The 16,887-nt window shown below is 53.6% G+C and overlaps 1 protein-coding gene across 1 annotated transcript; it reads left to right on the top strand.

Moving 5' to 3' along the window:
- Nucleotides 1–2,304: 2,304 nt before the first annotated feature.
- LOC143640225 (endothelin-converting enzyme 1-like) lies at nucleotides 2,305–16,653 on the top strand. Its single transcript, XM_077108110.1, has 7 exons — nucleotides 2,305–2,368; nucleotides 6,744–6,886; nucleotides 8,303–8,417; nucleotides 11,972–12,082; nucleotides 14,006–14,104; nucleotides 14,833–14,910; nucleotides 16,472–16,653. Exons 3-7 carry the CDS (start codon nucleotides 8,391–8,393, stop codon nucleotides 16,577–16,579), a joined length of 423 nt encoding a protein of 140 aa, XP_076964225.1. The 5' UTR covers nucleotides 2,305–2,368; nucleotides 6,744–6,886; nucleotides 8,303–8,390; the 3' UTR covers nucleotides 16,580–16,653.
- The last annotated feature ends 234 nt before the right edge of the window (nucleotides 16,654–16,887 follow it).

Here is a 16,887-nt window from a genome sequence, read left to right as displayed (position 1 = left end):
TAGTCTGTCCTTAAAGATAATACTCCTTTTAAAAATAATAATAATTATTTCACTCATTCTTGAAAATTTACTTAGATTGCTTGACATCATTGTTTTATTTTAGATATTTGGGGTGTGGGTAACAGGGATTGAATTTAGGGGCACCACTGAGCAGGCCTGGGCCAAGGAAAGGGTGTGGCCTCCTGGGGTGGAGGGAGACCTGCCCTGGGCCGAGGCAGCAGGCTCTGGTTTCTAAGCCGGGGTTATTTCTGGCAGCCCCAAACAGTGAGATTTTTATAGGCAAGAGACTATGAGAGGGCAGACTACCCATCTTGGTGGGCAGCTCATCGTGGGCCTCAGAAGTGACGAGTGATATCAACTTCTGTGCACAGCTGTAGCCACCTCTTTGTCCCCTCCCTTAGCCTCTGGCTCTGTGGTGCTGCTTGGAATGCTTTTGGTCCATCTCTCCCACCAGAGCCTGCCCAAGGCTGAGGAACAGCACACCCAGGAGAGCCCCCAGATTAGGGGTCATAAAGGCTTAGTTCTCAGCCCCCAACTGTGCCACACACTCACTGTGTGACCTTAGCAAGAGGCTCAACCTCACTGAGCTACACTTCCCTTTTCACCCTAATGAACTATATAATAGCAGCTACCCAAGGTGCGTCAAGGTATAGCCAGAAGGTTCCAATGGTAGCCATCAGGAATTGACCCTCCTCTGCCTGCCCCACTCTCAGGAAACCCTGTACTGACACCGTCCTCTTGAATCCTCATTCCAGCTCTGAAGGTTAGGTATTATCTCCCTAACTTTCTGGGCAAGGAACCTGGGGATCAGAAAGGTTAAGTAACTTGGGTTAAGGTTAAGTCACCTGTGTTGGCTCCTCGCCACTTGGGAAGGGTTTAGAGAAGTAGGGTGCATTGCTGAAGCCAAGGGGTGTTTAAAGAGGAAGGAGGCTCTGTCCAGCCCTCAGAAAGGCCCAGGTCCCTGCAGCTGACCCCACAGGTGGGCAGGAACGTGTCTGTCTTATCACTGAGTGATCCCATCTGTGACTTCGGCTACCAGCTTGTGCTCCTGCTGGAACATGAGCTGGTCCTCGGTGCCTGGTGTGAGAAGTCCTGGGGCAGGCAGAGGCCGCAGGAGACACACAAGCAGGGCCTTCCTCTCACTCTGCCTCCCTCTTTAGGTGGACCAGTCTGGCCTGGGCCTGCCCTCCAGAGATTACTGCCTGAACAAGACTGAAAACGAGAAGGTGAGTGCGTCTTTGCGGTGGTTCTCCCACCGTGTCCTCCACAGCATACCTGGGCAGGTCTTAGAAGCTGGGGGAACACAGGGGTATCACTTTCCTGATGGGCAACAGGCAGCCCAGGCAGGGGAGGGATGCCCCCAGGCTTGCTAGTTCATATGCAGGCACTGTGGGCACAAAGGGCAGGGGTTAGGTGTCATTTGTCCCCATTGTAGAGAGGTGGCAGTAGCAGCCCCCACCATTTGAGGGTCTCAGACCTTATATATACCTCACCTCTAACCCTCCCAGTCACCCCAAAGTCACTCAGCTTCTCTGAACATCATTTTCTTCATCTGTCAAATGGATATTCATTTTACCTTGCCCTATACAGAGGAAGAAATAAGTCTCAGACACAGAAGTGACCTCTTCAAGGTCACACAGCCAGTAAGTGGGGAGATCCAGAGCCACAACCAGATCACCTCCAACCGCTCACAGCTCTCCCTTCCCCTGCCCGGCCCACTGAGGTTCACTCACCTGTCCACGGGGCTTGAGGTCCAGTAGGAGAGGGAGACATTACTTAACGGACCACCCAACTAGATGCCAACTGTATACATTGTGATCAGGGCAGAGGGAGCCGAGAAAGGACTTGATTCAGCTCTAGGGACGTGGTGGCAGAGGGTGGTTGAGAAAAGGTGCATTTCCAGAACAGGAAGATGGCTGAGGACGAGCCCTGAAGGCAGGGCCAGAGCAGCAGGGGCCAGCCTCAGGGACCTGTGTGTGTGCAGAGGCGGTGGGCTTTACCAGGAGCGCCACGGACACCAGTGAAGACACACAGCGCCAGAATCCTCCCCAGAGCTATTTTCCAGCATGTTTCCTGGGTCCCATGCGCAGGGCCGCAGCTGGGCCGGCCTCACCTGGCCCACTGGGTGGCAGGTGACAGCCACTGACAGACAGTTTGGGGGTGCTGGGCCCTACAGGTGCTGACTGGATACCTGAACTACATGGTCCAGCTTGGGAAGCTGCTGGGCAGCGGGGATGAGGACGCCATCCGGCCCCAGATGCAGCAGATCCTGGACTTTGAGACGGCGCTGGCCAATATCACCATTCCCCAGGAGAAGCGTCGGGACGAGGAGCTCATTTACCACAAAGTGACGGCCGCCGAGCTGCAGGTACCCTGTGCACCGGCTACTGCAGGTGCAGGGCCACTGGAGTCGGACAGGGCTCTTGGGGGGAGGGGTCATACCAACTTCATCATGACCATAAAGCCACCCTTGGGAGGAGGTGTTTATGCCCAGGTTACAGATAAACTGGGGCTCAGACAAGTAAGATTACCTGCTAGTGACCACAGAGTGCAAAGGGACTCCAGAGCCAGGCTTCTTCCCTCGCCGGGCTGCTTCGTGTGACAGCGTTTCCCTAGCAGCTCCATGGTTGTGATGTAAGGCTCACACGGACAGGGGCATTCCCAGTCATCCAGCACAGAGCACTAAGTAAAGGTGGGGTGTGGATTCCTACGTTGCTTCTCCCTTTGCTGAACAGGAGATGGAGAGACATGGTCAGGTCCCGGAGGCTCCTGAGGGCAGGGGTGCTGGCCCTTGGACTCAGGCTTGGCTCAGCTCTTGACCATGTACCTAGGCAATATCCAGAAGCGTAACGGGGAGTCAGACCTGCACTTTCTGTGAAACTGTGTGAGTCACCAGAGACCTGCTGTCCCCTCTGAAGGTCAGCCTTGCCGAGGCTGCCCCCTGGTGGCTGCTCAGGCCTCCAGGGCCTGGGGTGGACTTTCTACTGCTTCCTTCTTTCTGGCCCGTGTGCTGTTGCTGACCCGCTTGTCCTGGGCCCTGTTGGTCTCCGAGGAATGAGCAGAGTGGTTCCACGTATCTCCCAGTTCCTTGCCCTCAGGCAGGAGCACCTGGTGGCCCTTGCTGTTCTGCTGGGGCGGACCCTGCGCCTGCAGTGGGTTCCACTGGCCAGTCTTCTCCCCGCTCCTCACCCATCCATTCCTTCTTCCTTCGAGGAGGAAGTTCCTGCCCTTTTTTCCTCCTCCATCTGACACATGTATCAGGAGCCACCTTGGGCCCTGCTTTCCTGTGCTTCTGGTCTAGTGGGGACACTAAGAAACAATCCCAGTCTCCCTGCCTAGTGCTGTGGGCGAGAGAAGCAGGACGCTGGGGCCCGGTGGGGAGGGGCTGGGGAAGCTGAGTGTACACCTGCCCCGCGGGGACCTTGGTGTGTGCAGGGCCTCGTAGGCTTCATTCCAGAAGTCGTGCTTCCACTGGGTTTCCTGGGTGAAGTGTGTGTCCCTCTGGCCCCAGACAAAGGACTACAGCCAGCCCTGCTCCACCCTGGCCTAGTGGACAGCAGTTTGGGAGTGTTGAGTCCCAGGGCTGACCGGATACCCGAACTACATGGTCCAGCGGGGAGGCTGCTGGGCCCCGGGGGTGAGGGCGCCACCTGGCCCCAGATGCAGCAGATCCTGGGCTTTCCCCACCTGATGCTTCACCCTGTGCCAGGATCCGCCACCTCAGTTCATGAAGCTCTCGTGAGCCCTGTAACTGGTGACATTCAGGAAACTAACCCACTTTCCCAGGTCTTTGCCCCAGGCCATGCAGTCAGGTGACCCTGATTGTTGGACCCAGTTTGAAGGTCTCATCACACACCTCTGAATTCTGTGGCCACAGAAATGTAGAGATTGGCCTGAGAGTCTCCTGCTAGGGAGAGGGGAGGCTCTGGGCCACAGGGGAGGCCAGGCAGAGAGGCCTATGGCAGTCAGCTCTGGGGGCAGGGTCGCTGACCCCATCTTAGGAAAAGGATAGACAGTGCCCAGAGCTGGTTCCTGCTGGGGACTCTGATCTAGGCCTCCTAATGCCCAGCTCATGTCACCAGCTCATGTCACAGCTGGGCGACAGGGCTGTGCTGGCGCTTGCTGGCTCAGGGCCCACTGTGTGCTTCTCTTCCCAGCCCTGTGGGGGTTTGCCATCAGTGTTGGTGGGAACATTCACCCAGGGATGATGCCAATCAGCCCCCTACTGAGACCTGGTCTATGACTTGTACCAGCACAATACCGCCTTTGGGAGCTGCCCCCGCTCCATCCCCAGCCTCATTTGTCCTTTGAGATCTTTGTTCCCCAATAGATACGATGTCCACTTAAACCCAGGAGCAGGGGCTGGGGTTGTGGCTCAGTGGTGGAGCGCTTGCCTTGCACGTGTGAGGCACTGGGTTCAAGTCTCAGCACCACATATAAATAGATGAAGGTATTATGTCCATCTACAACCAAAAAAAATTAAAAAATAAAAATAAATAAACCTTGTCATGTATGTAAGAAATAATAATAAATAAAAATAAATGAATAAATAAACAAACAAACCCAGGAACAATGGCCTTGGGGTGGAGCCCAGTGGTAAAGCCTGTGCTTACCTGCTCAAGGCCCTGAGATCAATCCCCAGCACCCCGCCAAATACACCCACAGTAAGCCATATAACCTCAGGAAAGTCACCTTCCCTGATCAGCAAACTCAGCCTCTGTGAATTGGGGGTCTTGTGGCTGACTGCCTGTCCCAGCAGGCGGGGTGGATCTTAGGTGGCTTTATGGGTACGGTTTTCCTGTATGAAGGGAATGCATTTCTCACTTCCCGTTTTTGTCTTACATTTCACCCTTTCAAGAGAATAGAGAATGGGGTTTGAAATCTGCCAGGCCCAGGGTCACTTTTGGTGGGTCTTAAGCGATGATCGTAATTTCTGGGATTGCTAGCTAAGTCAGGTGCCCATCCAAGTGACTGACATATAGAGGCGTCTTTGCTAAAAGACGAGATATGCAGCCCAAAGCCTCATGTTCTGTAAAACTGCACACTAAAAATAACTGAGCGTGTGGGGAATACAGGGCCAGAGCAGACACATTGTGCAGCTCTGCTTGAGGAGGTGACACCAAGGGACACATGCCAGCATTGAAGCCCGAATCCTATGTGTTTGCACGTAAGTTGGGCCACTTGGGCCGGCGTCAGGCTCACAGAGACAGGTGGGGGTAGGAAGTGGAAAGCACAGAGTTCAAGTCTTGCAAAAGTCATCTGCAGCTGGGTGAGCCACATCCCCAGGCCTTTTTATTTTTCATTTTGAGACAGGGTCCCACTAGGTTGCTGAGGCTGGCCTTGAATTCGAGATCCTCCTGCCTCAGCCTCCTGGGTTTCTGGGATTATAAATGTGCAAGATATTTTACCACAATTTATTTTTAAAATGTTGTAGGACTTTATAACAAAAATCTGCAACCTCAAGAGGGATAGCTCGCATGGCTGGAGGCTGCTGCTGCAGGAGATGCTGGCCGTGACGTGGAGGTGTTGGGGGAGAAACCTCTGCGCAGGGCACCTTGGGGTGCCAAAGGGAAAGCGAGATCTGTTGGGAGCTGACAGTTATGAAAAGCCAAGTCTCTCTTTGGAAAGCCCTTGGGTACAGGGTCTTTTTTGGGTCACCTTAAAACAGAGCTGCTGGGGCTGAGGTTGTGGTTCAGTGGTGGAGCGCTCTCCTAATGTGGGTGAGGCACTGGGTTCAATCCTCAGCACCACATAAAGATACATAAATAAAAACAAAGGCATCCTGTCCACCCACAACTCAAAAAATACTTAAAAAAAAAAAAAAAAACAGAGCTGGCGCATGCTGGTGCATGCCTATAATCCCAGAAGCTTAGGAGGCTGAGGCAGGAGAATCAAGAGTTCAAGGCCAGCCTCAGCAACTTAGTGAGGCCCCAAGCAACTTAGCTGCCTCAAAATAAAAAGGGCTGGGGGTGTGGCTCAGTGGTAAAGTGGCCCTGAGTTCAGACCCCAATAACTCCCCAAAACAAACAAGTGCAAATAGCCGGGGGCCTGGTGTGTGCAGGGCTGAGCTGCAGGCCTCTCCCTTCTTGTTGCAGTCATCACCAACTTTGCTGTCCCAGCTCCCCACTCGGCAGCCTCACTTGTGGACCACAATTTACCCCCGCAATGCTGGCCTTCCTGAATGTTGGATCCTCTGCAGCAGACTGCTGCTGCTGATACTCTTGTTGAGTGGGACAGTGCTGGCTTCTGTGTGTGACCCTCCCAGTTACCAGATACACGGGACTCATTGTCATGATGATCCCTGTTTTTCATATGAGGTGCTGAGGCACAGATGGGCACATTAACTTATTAAAGGTTGCACAGCTTATAAGCAAGGAAGCTAGACCAGGAGCCCAGTCCAGCTCCTGATTCTTAACTGTTAGGGGTCTGAGGCTCCATTCTTCCTCTGTAAATGGGGATAATTGTGGCCACTGCTTGGTTAGTTGGGCAGTGGCACATGCCACATGGGAAGGGCGTGGTGACGGTGGCGGCTGCTGTGCCTGCTGCTGCTGCAGCCTCTCCTCCCACCCTGGTTCCGCTTCAGATGAGGTTTGCCTCTGGCTCCTGGGGACGCTGCCTCTGCCTGGAGCTCCATCAGCACCATGGTCCCAGGGAGAGGCACAATGACACCTTCTGAGGGACACCCAAAGACGGGGCTGAGGAGAAGCCACCCTCCAGCCTCACGCTGTCCCCTTCCCTCGCAGACCTTGGCACCGGCCATCAACTGGCTGCCCTTCCTCAACGCCATCTTCCACCCCGTGGAGATCAACGCGTCCGAGCCCATCGTGGTCTATGACAAGGACTACCTGGAGCAGGCCTCCGCGCTCATCAACGCCACGGACAGATGGTGAGGCCGGCAGCCCTGTTGGGCAGGAGGGGCAGGAGGCAGCAGGGCGGCCGGACGCAGGGTGCTGCACCCTGGTGAGCTTCCCTGAGAGGCAGCAGAGGGTGCTGGTCCCCTGGGCAGCTTCAAATCCTGCTGCCCTCAGCCAGCTGTGTAGCTGTGGCATGTCCCTTGTCCTTTGTCGGGGTCATACTGTCACCCATAAGATGGGGATCAGATAGCACCTACCAAGCAGGGGATTCAAAATGATTCATGTTTTAACACCGTGCCTGTCATGGAACAGGACTCCGCCAATACCACCCATAATTTTTGGTTAATACTTACGGGTTTTTTATTTTATTTTATTTTTTTATTTCAAAGGCTTATAAAAATGTTGAAAATTACAGAAAAATAGGAAAAATGTAAAATTATTCAAAATATTACTCTTGGTCATTTTGGGGGGTGTTTGTGTGTGTGCATATCAGGGAGAGAAGGTGTTAGGGAAGGGAGGTTTCCAATCCATAGCTCTTCTTTCTCATTAACGTGACTAGATGGATAATCTACTTTTCCCTTGACTTTTCATTTTTATTTTAGTAGTAGGAGTACTGATGATTGAACCCAGGGGCACTTAACCACCGAGCCGTATCCCCAAACTTTTTGTATTTTATTTAGAGACAGGGTCTCACTGAGTTGCTTAGGGCCTTGCTGTTGTTGAGGCTGGCTTTGAACTCACTATCCTCCTGCCTTAGCCTCCTGAGCTACTGGGATTACAGGCATGTGCCACCGCTCCAAGCCTTGCCTTGACTTTCATTATGAATATTTCCCAGTGCCATCCCAAACCCTCTGTGAGGATCATTTTTATAGTTGCATAGTATTCCGTCAACTGTTCATACAATATTTGCCACACTCTCCCCGTAGTCAGGCTTTTAGGGTGATTCCGGTTGAGGTTAGATGTTCAATATAGTGAACATCTTTGTACTAAGGTAACATCTTTGCAAACATGACTCAGCCACAGATAGGTTCCTGTGTCCTGTGGGTGGGGGACATGGGAACGGTCATTCATGGAAACCTGGTGGCCAGAGCTTCCTTTCCTGCCCCTGCTGCTCTAAGGCCTCTACTTCCTGTCTGGCCTTCAGCAGGGAATGGCAGCCTCCTCCCCACTGTAGCATACACCACCAGGCAAGTCTCTAGGCAGCAGCTTCACAGGTTCAGACACAAAGCAGCTAAGCAGCAGCATGTGTTGAGCACTGCTGGTATGCAAGTGATTGCACTGGACACTGGGGGGTTCTAGGTGGAGCGCCAGGCGTTCCTCGGAGAGTTACATTCCATGTGCTTGGAAGGCAGCCGCCAGCCGAGCACCCAGATAGGCTAGGAAGGAGGCTGGGGTGAGGCTGTTCGGGAGCCCCGGGCATTTCTGAGCCAGCGGTCCTCTCACCCCAGCCTGCTGAACAACTACATGATCTGGAACCTGGTGCGGAAAACAAGCTCCTTCCTCGACCAGCGCTTTTAGGACGCCGATGAGAAGTTCATGGAAGTCATGTACGGGACCAAGAAGGTGAGCTGTGACAGTGATTCCCAGGTTCATGCTGAGCACCTACTGTGTGCTCTGCCCTGGGTTGGGGGCTGGAAAGACCACTGTACCCTCAGGGCTGTGGCACTTACGAGGGCTGAGTCTAGGAGGAGAATGAAGAGGCCACTGAAGGGTCCATTTGGGGTCATGGGAACACTGATGGGGACTTAGGTGGCTTAGAGGCTTCTGGAAGGAGGTGGTTAAGCCAAGCACAAAGAGGAATCTTAGCAACTCAGCTGGTTTGCAGAGAAGGTAGTCTCTGTTCTGACACTCCAGCTGTGGAGATGTCAGCACTCTCCTTATGTAACTGTGACTCTAAAGGTGGGGACTTCTTCCTCAGAAGCATCAAACACATCAAACACCTGCTCACGAGGGTTCCCTGATTATTATCCTCCCTGTTTGTAGTCGGGGGAACCCCAGTCCAGATCCAGGCCTCAGGTTCTCTTCGGGGCAGGAGTCCCAGGCCCCAGACCCAGTAAGCTCCACCCATCTTGAGTGCCCCCAAACCTCTGCGGGTCCTTCTGTAGGAGGCCCCAGGCCTCCCTCCTTCCCGCTGGGGAAGCTTGCCTCCCGTAGGAATTCTGATGCCAAGAATGAGGCCGTCACCTCTCTTTTATGCATCCAGCAAACAGTTACTCCTGCACTGTCACATGGGCCAGGCCCCAAGCCCAGTGTGGGAATACCAAGATGGGTGGGGTGGGTCTGTGCCCAGGAGCCCTGCCTGCCTGGGAGGTGCCAGGGCTGACCTCCCTCATGTACCAAAGGCTCAGAGAATGGCTGGGTGTGCCCCGGCTGCAGAGCAGGGGAGGCTGGGCAGAGATTTGAATGGGAGGTTCTGCTTCTTATCACACAGCCTTGGGCGGGCCACTTAAATGGGCCAGGGACTCGGTCTTCCCATCTGTGAAAAGGGGTGACTGATCCCTGGGCTCCTTTTCCTCAGGCCGTAAAGTCGGTTCCAAAGGTGGAAGCTTCTGCTGGGTGCCTGGCCGGCTGTCCTCGTGCTACCTGCCTACAGTCTACAGTTCTTGTTGGGAGGAGGGACCCCTCTCCACTCCCTGCTGGGCTCCTCCGGTTACAGTGAAGAAGTTACAAGTCGCACAGCCTCTTCAGGGGCCTCTTGGCCCCTCCTTTTCTGCCTGGAGGTGGCCCCCATGTCAGATGAATGCTGCCTGACCCTTTCTTTTTTCAAAGAGTTTTCTCCTCATTCCAAAACCTTTGTCGTAGCCAGTCAGAGTGGCCTTTTTGCGGGAAGTCACTGGAGCCAGACTCTCTGGGCTCAAGCCCACCACAGCCACTTGCTCCCTGAGTGCTCCTTTTGGGCCAGTGACTTAACCTCTCTGTGCTTCATTTCTCTCCCTTAGTCTCCCTGGAGCATTCTAGGCGTGGGGCCTACACACCCTGGGCACTCAGGCGCTCAGTGCTGTCACGGCTGTTAACATCATTACTGCACCTCTGTCTCCTGCTGGATGTTCTGGGCATTTCCACAGAGTCCTCAAGGGCAGGCCTGCGTTTGATTCAGCTCTAATTCCTGAGAACTGGCACAGTCCCCGAGCAGGGGAGTCACTCAGGGGACAAATGCATGTGTGTAAAGTGAATGGGCTTCTCCAGAGACGCGGGCAGAAGATGAGTAAGAATCTGCCCGTGATCCAGCCGTCAGAGCCTCTGCCCATCCTCAAAGTTGGAGGCTCCCTAGCTGTGACCCACTATGTGCTCGGCCTCAGCATATCCAGGCCAAGTCTGTGTCCAGCTGTGGGCTGCCCAATGACTGGCAGGGCAGTGGGCAGGAGGGAGAGGGGAGCAGAAAGCAGCCATTGGAAACGGACACAGGTTGCGACAGCTAAGCAGAATCCAGGGGCTACACTTAGACTAGAATGGCCTTCCCTTCCTTCTTGACTAGAAAAAAAAATTTAAGTCATAATTTACATACAATAGAGTATTCAATATACCTGGCCATGGTGGCACACTCTGTAATTCCAGGGAGACCCTGTCTCAAAATAAAAATTTGAGACATAGACCAGTTTAGTGTGATGCTAGGGTGGCCCTGGGTTCCATCCGTAGCACCCCATTAAGAAAAAAAGAAAGAAAGCCCGCCTAGCATGTGTGAAGCCCTGGGTTCAACCCCTGGCACTTAAAAACAATATGCACACACATATGCATAGAGTGTGGGTGAAGGATACAGTTGGTTGATTTGTGACAATGAAGTCGTGTGTGTGACCACCAGCCCAGTCAGGACAGAGAAGGTTTCCATGGCCCAGTTACCCGGCATGCCCTCGGGCCCCTCCCTGCGTCTCCCCGAGGTGCTGCAGATGGGCAGCCGAGTCCTACGCTGCCTGCCTGGCTGCCTGGCTCAGTGAGTCTGTGGAATTCATCATGTTGTGGCATCTCTGAGTAGCTGGTTCCTCCGTGCTGCCAAGTGGTATGTCGCTGTAGAAAAACACCACATTTTGTTTATTCATCTGTCTGCCGATGTGCATTTGGGTTGTTCGCAGTAGGGCTGGTGTAAAGCAGGCTGCCCCAAGCTGGTTGTCACGCCTGTTCCTCAGGGTTAAGAGGACCCTGCAGCTGGACCGGTTTCCATAAGCAGGGTCATCACACCTGGTCATTCACACTCTCCATGGGGGGATGGCCAGGCAGGGGGCCAGTGGGCTGAAACCCTCCCAGTGCTCTTTATCAGCTCTTTATCTGGGGAGCTGCAGCCCAAGACCATTTCTGGTTCATACTGAGGCATCCTGTGGGCTAGCACTGCTTGTGGGTGAGACTGAGGAAGAACCAATTTAAGCCCCGTGCAGTGACACACCTGTGGTCCAAGCTGCTGGGGAGGCTGAGGCAGGAGGATTGCAAATTCAAGGCCAGTCTGCGCAGTGAGCATTGAGAGACCCTGTCTCAAAATAAAATATAAGGAAAGAGCTGGGGTTGGGGTGGGCGTGCGGCTCAGTGGTGAGGCACTGCCTGGCATCCTTAGCACATTAAAAAAAAAAAAAAGCCGACATTGAAGTTTTGCGATGTCACTGTGGCCTTCTGTCTCTAGGAGGCTGTAAATGGGGCTGGGCCCCTGGCCTTCTAGGAAGGTTCCCATTGCTCAGGTGGATGGGCAGCTTCCCGAGGTTCTGCGCCTCCAAGATTCCTTGTGTCCTCCAGGAAGCAGGACCAGGTGGAGTTGGCGGGAGCCCTGGATGGAGGGCCAGGCATGTCAGAGTTCCCATCCCTGTGGCACCCCTGTCACCTACTGTCACCTGCTGGACCAGTGACTGCCCTTACTAAATTTCTGCTTCCCGTCTATCCAGTGGCTCATCCCTGCCCGCTAGGGGTGCTCAGTGGCAGACCTTCGTGAAGTGCCAATCATGGAGACTGGCACTCAGGAGACAGTAGGTGGTGGCCATGAGGGGTGTCGGTGGCCTAAAGTAACTTCTGCGGTCAGAAGAGGTCTGTCTCCCTGGAGTTCTGGGGGGAAGCACAGGCCCCCGATGGCGCCACCTCCCAGGCAGGCCTTGGGAGAAGGAGGACTGTGCCCAGTGACCCTCTGCGCTCGTGTTTTCCAGACCTGCCTTCCTCACTGGAAGTTTTGCGTGAGTGACACGGAAAACAACCTGGGCTTTGCCCTGGGCCCCATGTTTGTCAAAGCGACCTTCGCCGAGGACAGGAAGAACATAGTAAGTACCTCCCCTGTGGACAGAGTGGGCATCGCATCTACTGGGCGCCCCCCACCCCAGCCTGACAGCCCACACTCTGCTCTGCCCTGGTCCTTTCCTGCTCCAGGCCACAGGATCCCGGGGCCTTCTTTAACTCAGAGGCCGTTTCCTCAGGCTGCAGGGCGTGACTTGCTAAATGACTTCCGTGGTTGAGGCCAGGCCAGTTGTTTGTGTTATTTAATTTGATCTTCCCAGTGACCCCATGAGGCTACCACAGCCATCTCCACCTCCTGGGTCTGCGAAGGACCCCACCAGGTAATGTTGACCTGGAAGTGACATTTTTCTTACTCTGAGGGTGACAGAATTATTCAAGCAGGTAGAGGATCATCATGGCTGAGTGCTAGGGAGACAGCCAGCCCCCAGCTCAGATTCTGGCTCTGTCACTTGGCTGGGTGACTTGAGCGGTGTTCTCCCCTCACCTGGGACATGAAAGTGGGGCTGTCCCTTCTGCAGAGGGGTGTTAAGGTGAGACAGCAATAAACCACCAAGTCGATCTTAAAGCAAGAGATGGAACCTTTATTCACCAGTTGATGTCTGGATCCACCAGCTGGCGGGCCAAGGGCCAGGCTGCTAGTCCACACCCTTCGACCCCTCCCAGGGTTCGAGCACACCTTTTGTAGTCCAAAACCATATTAACATATAAGTGGCTGTTGCTATGATTCAGATCCATAAGCAAACATCATAAGATCTAAAATCATAAGCACTAAAGAGGGTGGGCCAAAACGTCCCTAGTTGAGAACAAGTTAAAGAATGGCTACTAACATCTACACCTCTGACAGGGTAGCTTGTCCAAGAAAAATGGGAACTGAAGAGGGGACACTTTTACGTTGTATAAGAATTGCCATCTGTGTCGCCTAACATGCCGTGCTAGGCAACCGCTCACTGATGGGTGCAGAGACGGGGCTTTCCCACGGGAGAAGATTTTCTTACATGATGTGGGGTCTCAGGGCAAAATGGAATCTGTGTGGTCATTGCCCACACAGCCTGGCCATAACAAAATGAGATGCTACACATAAAGAACACCTGGCCCAAAATAAGCTACAGTCAATGGCAGCGATAGTTTATCACTAATGGTATTGTTTGCGTAACTAGTATCTGTAGTCAAGGGGCAGCATTGCACTTCCAGTCTGCTGAGGCAGGGGCTGGGGTGGTGGCTCAGCGGTAGAGCCCTCGCCTAGCACATGCGAGGCCCTGGGTTCAATCCTCAGCACCACATAAAAATAAGTAAAATAAAAGTATTGTGTCCAACTACAACTAATATATATATATATATATTTTGTTTGTTTGTTTGTTTGTTTTGTTTTGTTTTTTTAATCTGTTGAGGCAGAATCTGAGTCCAGGTCTGTCTGGCCCCAGCCCCATGGCTCTTGCCTTCCCCTTCCCTAGAATCTTCCATCTTCTATCTTTGGCCCCCGGGTCTGCCCTGCATCGTCACCCTCAACAGCTGCCATTTGTGCCCTGAGACCTTTCTGAGTGCCTCTCAGATCAAGTTCTCTGGGTGTTAAAGCTCTATTCCATCAAAAAGGATCCCATCAGCCTGGGAGAGGCCATGTCTTCTGGACGGCTCCAAAAGAGCACTCTACCACTCTAAAGGCTCCGAAAAGTCCTCCTGCAGACCTTTCCGCTTCCCCAAGGCACGTCCAAGCTCATTCGGCCACAGAGACCAGTGCATGGAAGGCCCGTCTCGTCTCGAGGGATGTCTGTCCATGTTAGGAACATGGTCTGGAAGCACAGCCATGGCCACCCTCTTAGCCCACTCTGCAGAACCCGAGGCCTTGAGCCAACCTCAGTTTGACCTCGGGTCCAGTGTCATCCTGCCTGGGGCACTGGTTGCATCCAGGGGGCCAGTGCCCAGAGCTGAGGGTGCAACATCTGTCTCCTCAGGCCAGCAAGATAATCCTGGAGATCAAGAAGGCCTTTGAGGAGAGCCTGAGCATGCTGAAGTGGATGGATGAGGACACCCGGAAATCAGCCAAGGAGAAGGTGAGGCCGCCCGGGAGCTCGGGCCACCCAGGCTTCCTGCACCGGGCAAGAGCAACAGAGAGAGAGCAGGGCTAGGAGAGGCCAGCCTGTCCCCTGGGCACGCATGGATGCTGTCTTGCCTTGTGACCAGTCTAGCAGGCTGGGGGGACAGCCTGAAGTCCAGTGTCACACATCTCTTGGCTGAAGGTGGACAGGCAGGAGAGCACGCACAAGAGAGGTGGACCAAGCCACTGTGGTGCTTGCTCCCTCCACAGCTCCCAGTCCCCCAGCAGTAGGGGACATAGCCTCAGAATCTCAGAACCTCATCACCTCCCAAAGGTTCCAACACTTGAACTTTGGGGACACATTTGGACCATAGCAGCTTCCCTTGGGGAAGCAACATTTAATCAGAAACCCAAAAGATTAACTGGGGGCTGGGGTGGTGGCTCAGCCGTAGAGCGCTCACCTAGCCTATGTGAGGCACTGGGTTCGATCCTCAGCACCACATAAAAGTAAAAAAAAAAAAAAAAAAAAAAAAAGATACTGTGTCCACCTATAACTAAAAAATAAATGTTAAAAAAAAGATAACTTAGGCAAGGGGGGAATGTTTCCAAAAAGATGTGAAAGCCCTAAGTGGGGAGGAGCCTGATCCCCCGCCCCTTGGCATGACCCTGAGCCCAGAGCCCACAAAGCTGGGGCCAGCTGGTCAGCATCGCGGGTGCTCAGTCCTCTGTGTCCCTCCCATCCAGGCGGACGCCATCTACAACATGATAGGCTACCCCAACTTCATTATGGACCCCAAGGAACTGGACAAATTGTTCAACGACGTGAGTGGCTTACGCCCTGCTATCCCAAGTGCCCACTTGGGGAGGGTCCAAGGTGGGCGGGGCGCCCAGGGCTTCTGGAGGCAGGGAGGCTGACCTGGCATCATGACAGCGATCAGGGGATTAGCTCAGCGGGAGAGCACTGGCCTCGCATCATGACTCCAACTGGGTTCAACCCAAGCACTGCATAAAATGGGGTGGGGGGAGGTAGCGGGGCTGAGGTTGGCTCAGTGGCAAAGCGCTTGCCTCACACACATGAGGCCCTGGGTTCAATCCTCAGAACCACATTAAATAAATAAAAAAATAAAGATATTGTGTCCATCTACAACTAAGAAATTTAAAAAAAAATAAAAGACTTGGGGAAGCAGATCCTAAAAGGTGCAGTACCTGACCCTGAGCCCAGAGCCCACAGGGCTGGGGTCAGCTGGCCAGCATCGTAGCCCTAAAACACCACGGTGGTGGGGGGAGAAAGTGAAGCCCCTCACACCCCCGCTCCTGCCCCAGAACGGCCACCTGTCTTCAGGGTCGTACCCCAACCTCCTCAGAGAAAACTTGGAACTCAAATTTTGACCTTGAGATGGGGATGGGAAAGAGGAGGCAGCCATCCCAAATGCACAGTGAAGCTCCACTGAGGCGGAGGGGGATTACTGCCTCCCTGCTGCCAGAACCTTCGGCACATCACCCCTTTAAGTGGGTTGTGATTTTGCCCCAAATGATAGTTTGCTATCTTCTCATGAGTGAAATTCAGGCATTTTTGAAATCATAATAACCTCTCATCATGGTTCTATTTAAAACCTAAGACTATTAAAATTACTTCTGAGAATAGGAGACTCATTCCGCAGCCATGTTTCTTGAGAATACTTTCAGACACCCCAGGGTCATCCTGATGCAAGACCCAGAGTCTCCTGGAGACAGCTCAGGCAGGGCCCACAGACAGGGGCCTGCCCCTGAGGGCCCAGTGTTTTACCACAGCCCTTGGGTATGCCATAAAGATCTGGAGTGGACCTGAGGGAGGGCTTTGCACCTGGTAGGAGCTGAGAGGCCGGGCCCAGGGGTGGGGGGTGTGATAACGCCTGTCCCCTGACATTTCAGAGCCAGATTCCAGTGTAGTTCATTAAATCTGTGCTGTCCAATTTGTTAGCTACCAGCCATGGGGGGCTATTTAATTAATCAAAACTTAAGTTAATTAAAATTTAATTACACTAGCACATTTGAGATGCTCAGTAGCCACCTGTCACCAGAGTCTACCATATTGGCCAGTGTAGGTGGAAAACACACGGAGAACACACCCATCATCACAGTCCTGTAGGACAGTGATGGAGATACTTCTTGCTCAAGGGAACCACTGATGGGGCATCCTGCAGCACTGTGACACTGTCAGGTGCCTGAAGAAGACAGTTGTTGCTGGGCCCAGCAGGTTAGAAGCCTCAGAGGGGCAGAGCCTGCAGCTCTGAGCCCACACTCTGGCCCTGGGCCTGCCTACCCATCCCTTCACCTCGTGGGGTCTGAGTTTCTGACTTTCCTCTGGGGTTGCTCCCATCTGTGTCTCTGCTTCTTTCCTCAGTACACGGCAGTTCCAGACCTCTACTTCGAGAACGCCATGCGATTTTTCAACTTCTCATGGAGGGTCACCGCTGACCAGCTCAGGAAAGCCCCCAACAGAGACCAGTGAGTCCCCCAGGCCCGGCCAGGAAGGCCTTGGTTCCCCACCATAGGGATGCACCCCACTGAGCTTGCCTTCCTCACCCACTGTCAGGTGCCAGGTGTGACTGTCACAGAGGCCCTCTTTTCAAATTAAGAAACCAAAAGCCGCTGGGTGTGGTGGCACATGCCTGTAATCCCAGCAGCTCAAGAGGCTGAGGCAAGAAATGACCGTTCTATGTCTCAGGTCAGAAAACCATGGCCGGGATTGTGCCAGTGGCGCGTCCATCCCTTCCACACGCATTCCAGAACTAGGGAAATCACCACAGGTGGATCCGA

The sequence above is a fragment of the Callospermophilus lateralis genome, unplaced genomic scaffold (genome assembly GCF_048772815.1).
Source record: "Callospermophilus lateralis isolate mCalLat2 unplaced genomic scaffold, mCalLat2.hap1 Scaffold_1386, whole genome shotgun sequence".
NCBI classification, from domain to species: domain Eukaryota; kingdom Metazoa; phylum Chordata; class Mammalia; order Rodentia; family Sciuridae; genus Callospermophilus; species Callospermophilus lateralis.
This window is presented reverse-complemented; position numbering and strand designations above follow the sequence as displayed.

What these genes read in the sequence shown, in the direction of transcription:
- LOC143640225 (XM_077108110.1), top strand. Translation starts at nt 8,391, where the DNA reads ATGGAAGTCATGTACGGGACCAAGAAG. An exon ending in TCATGTACGGGACCAAGAAG is followed by an intron (nt 8,418 to 11,971) that starts GTGAGCTGTGAC and finishes CGTGTTTTCCAG; the next exon opens with ACCTGCCTTCCTCACTGGAA. An exon ending in CCGAGGACAGGAAGAACATA is followed by an intron (nt 12,083 to 14,005) that starts GTAAGTACCTCC and finishes CTGTCTCCTCAG; the next exon opens with GCCAGCAAGATAATCCTGGA.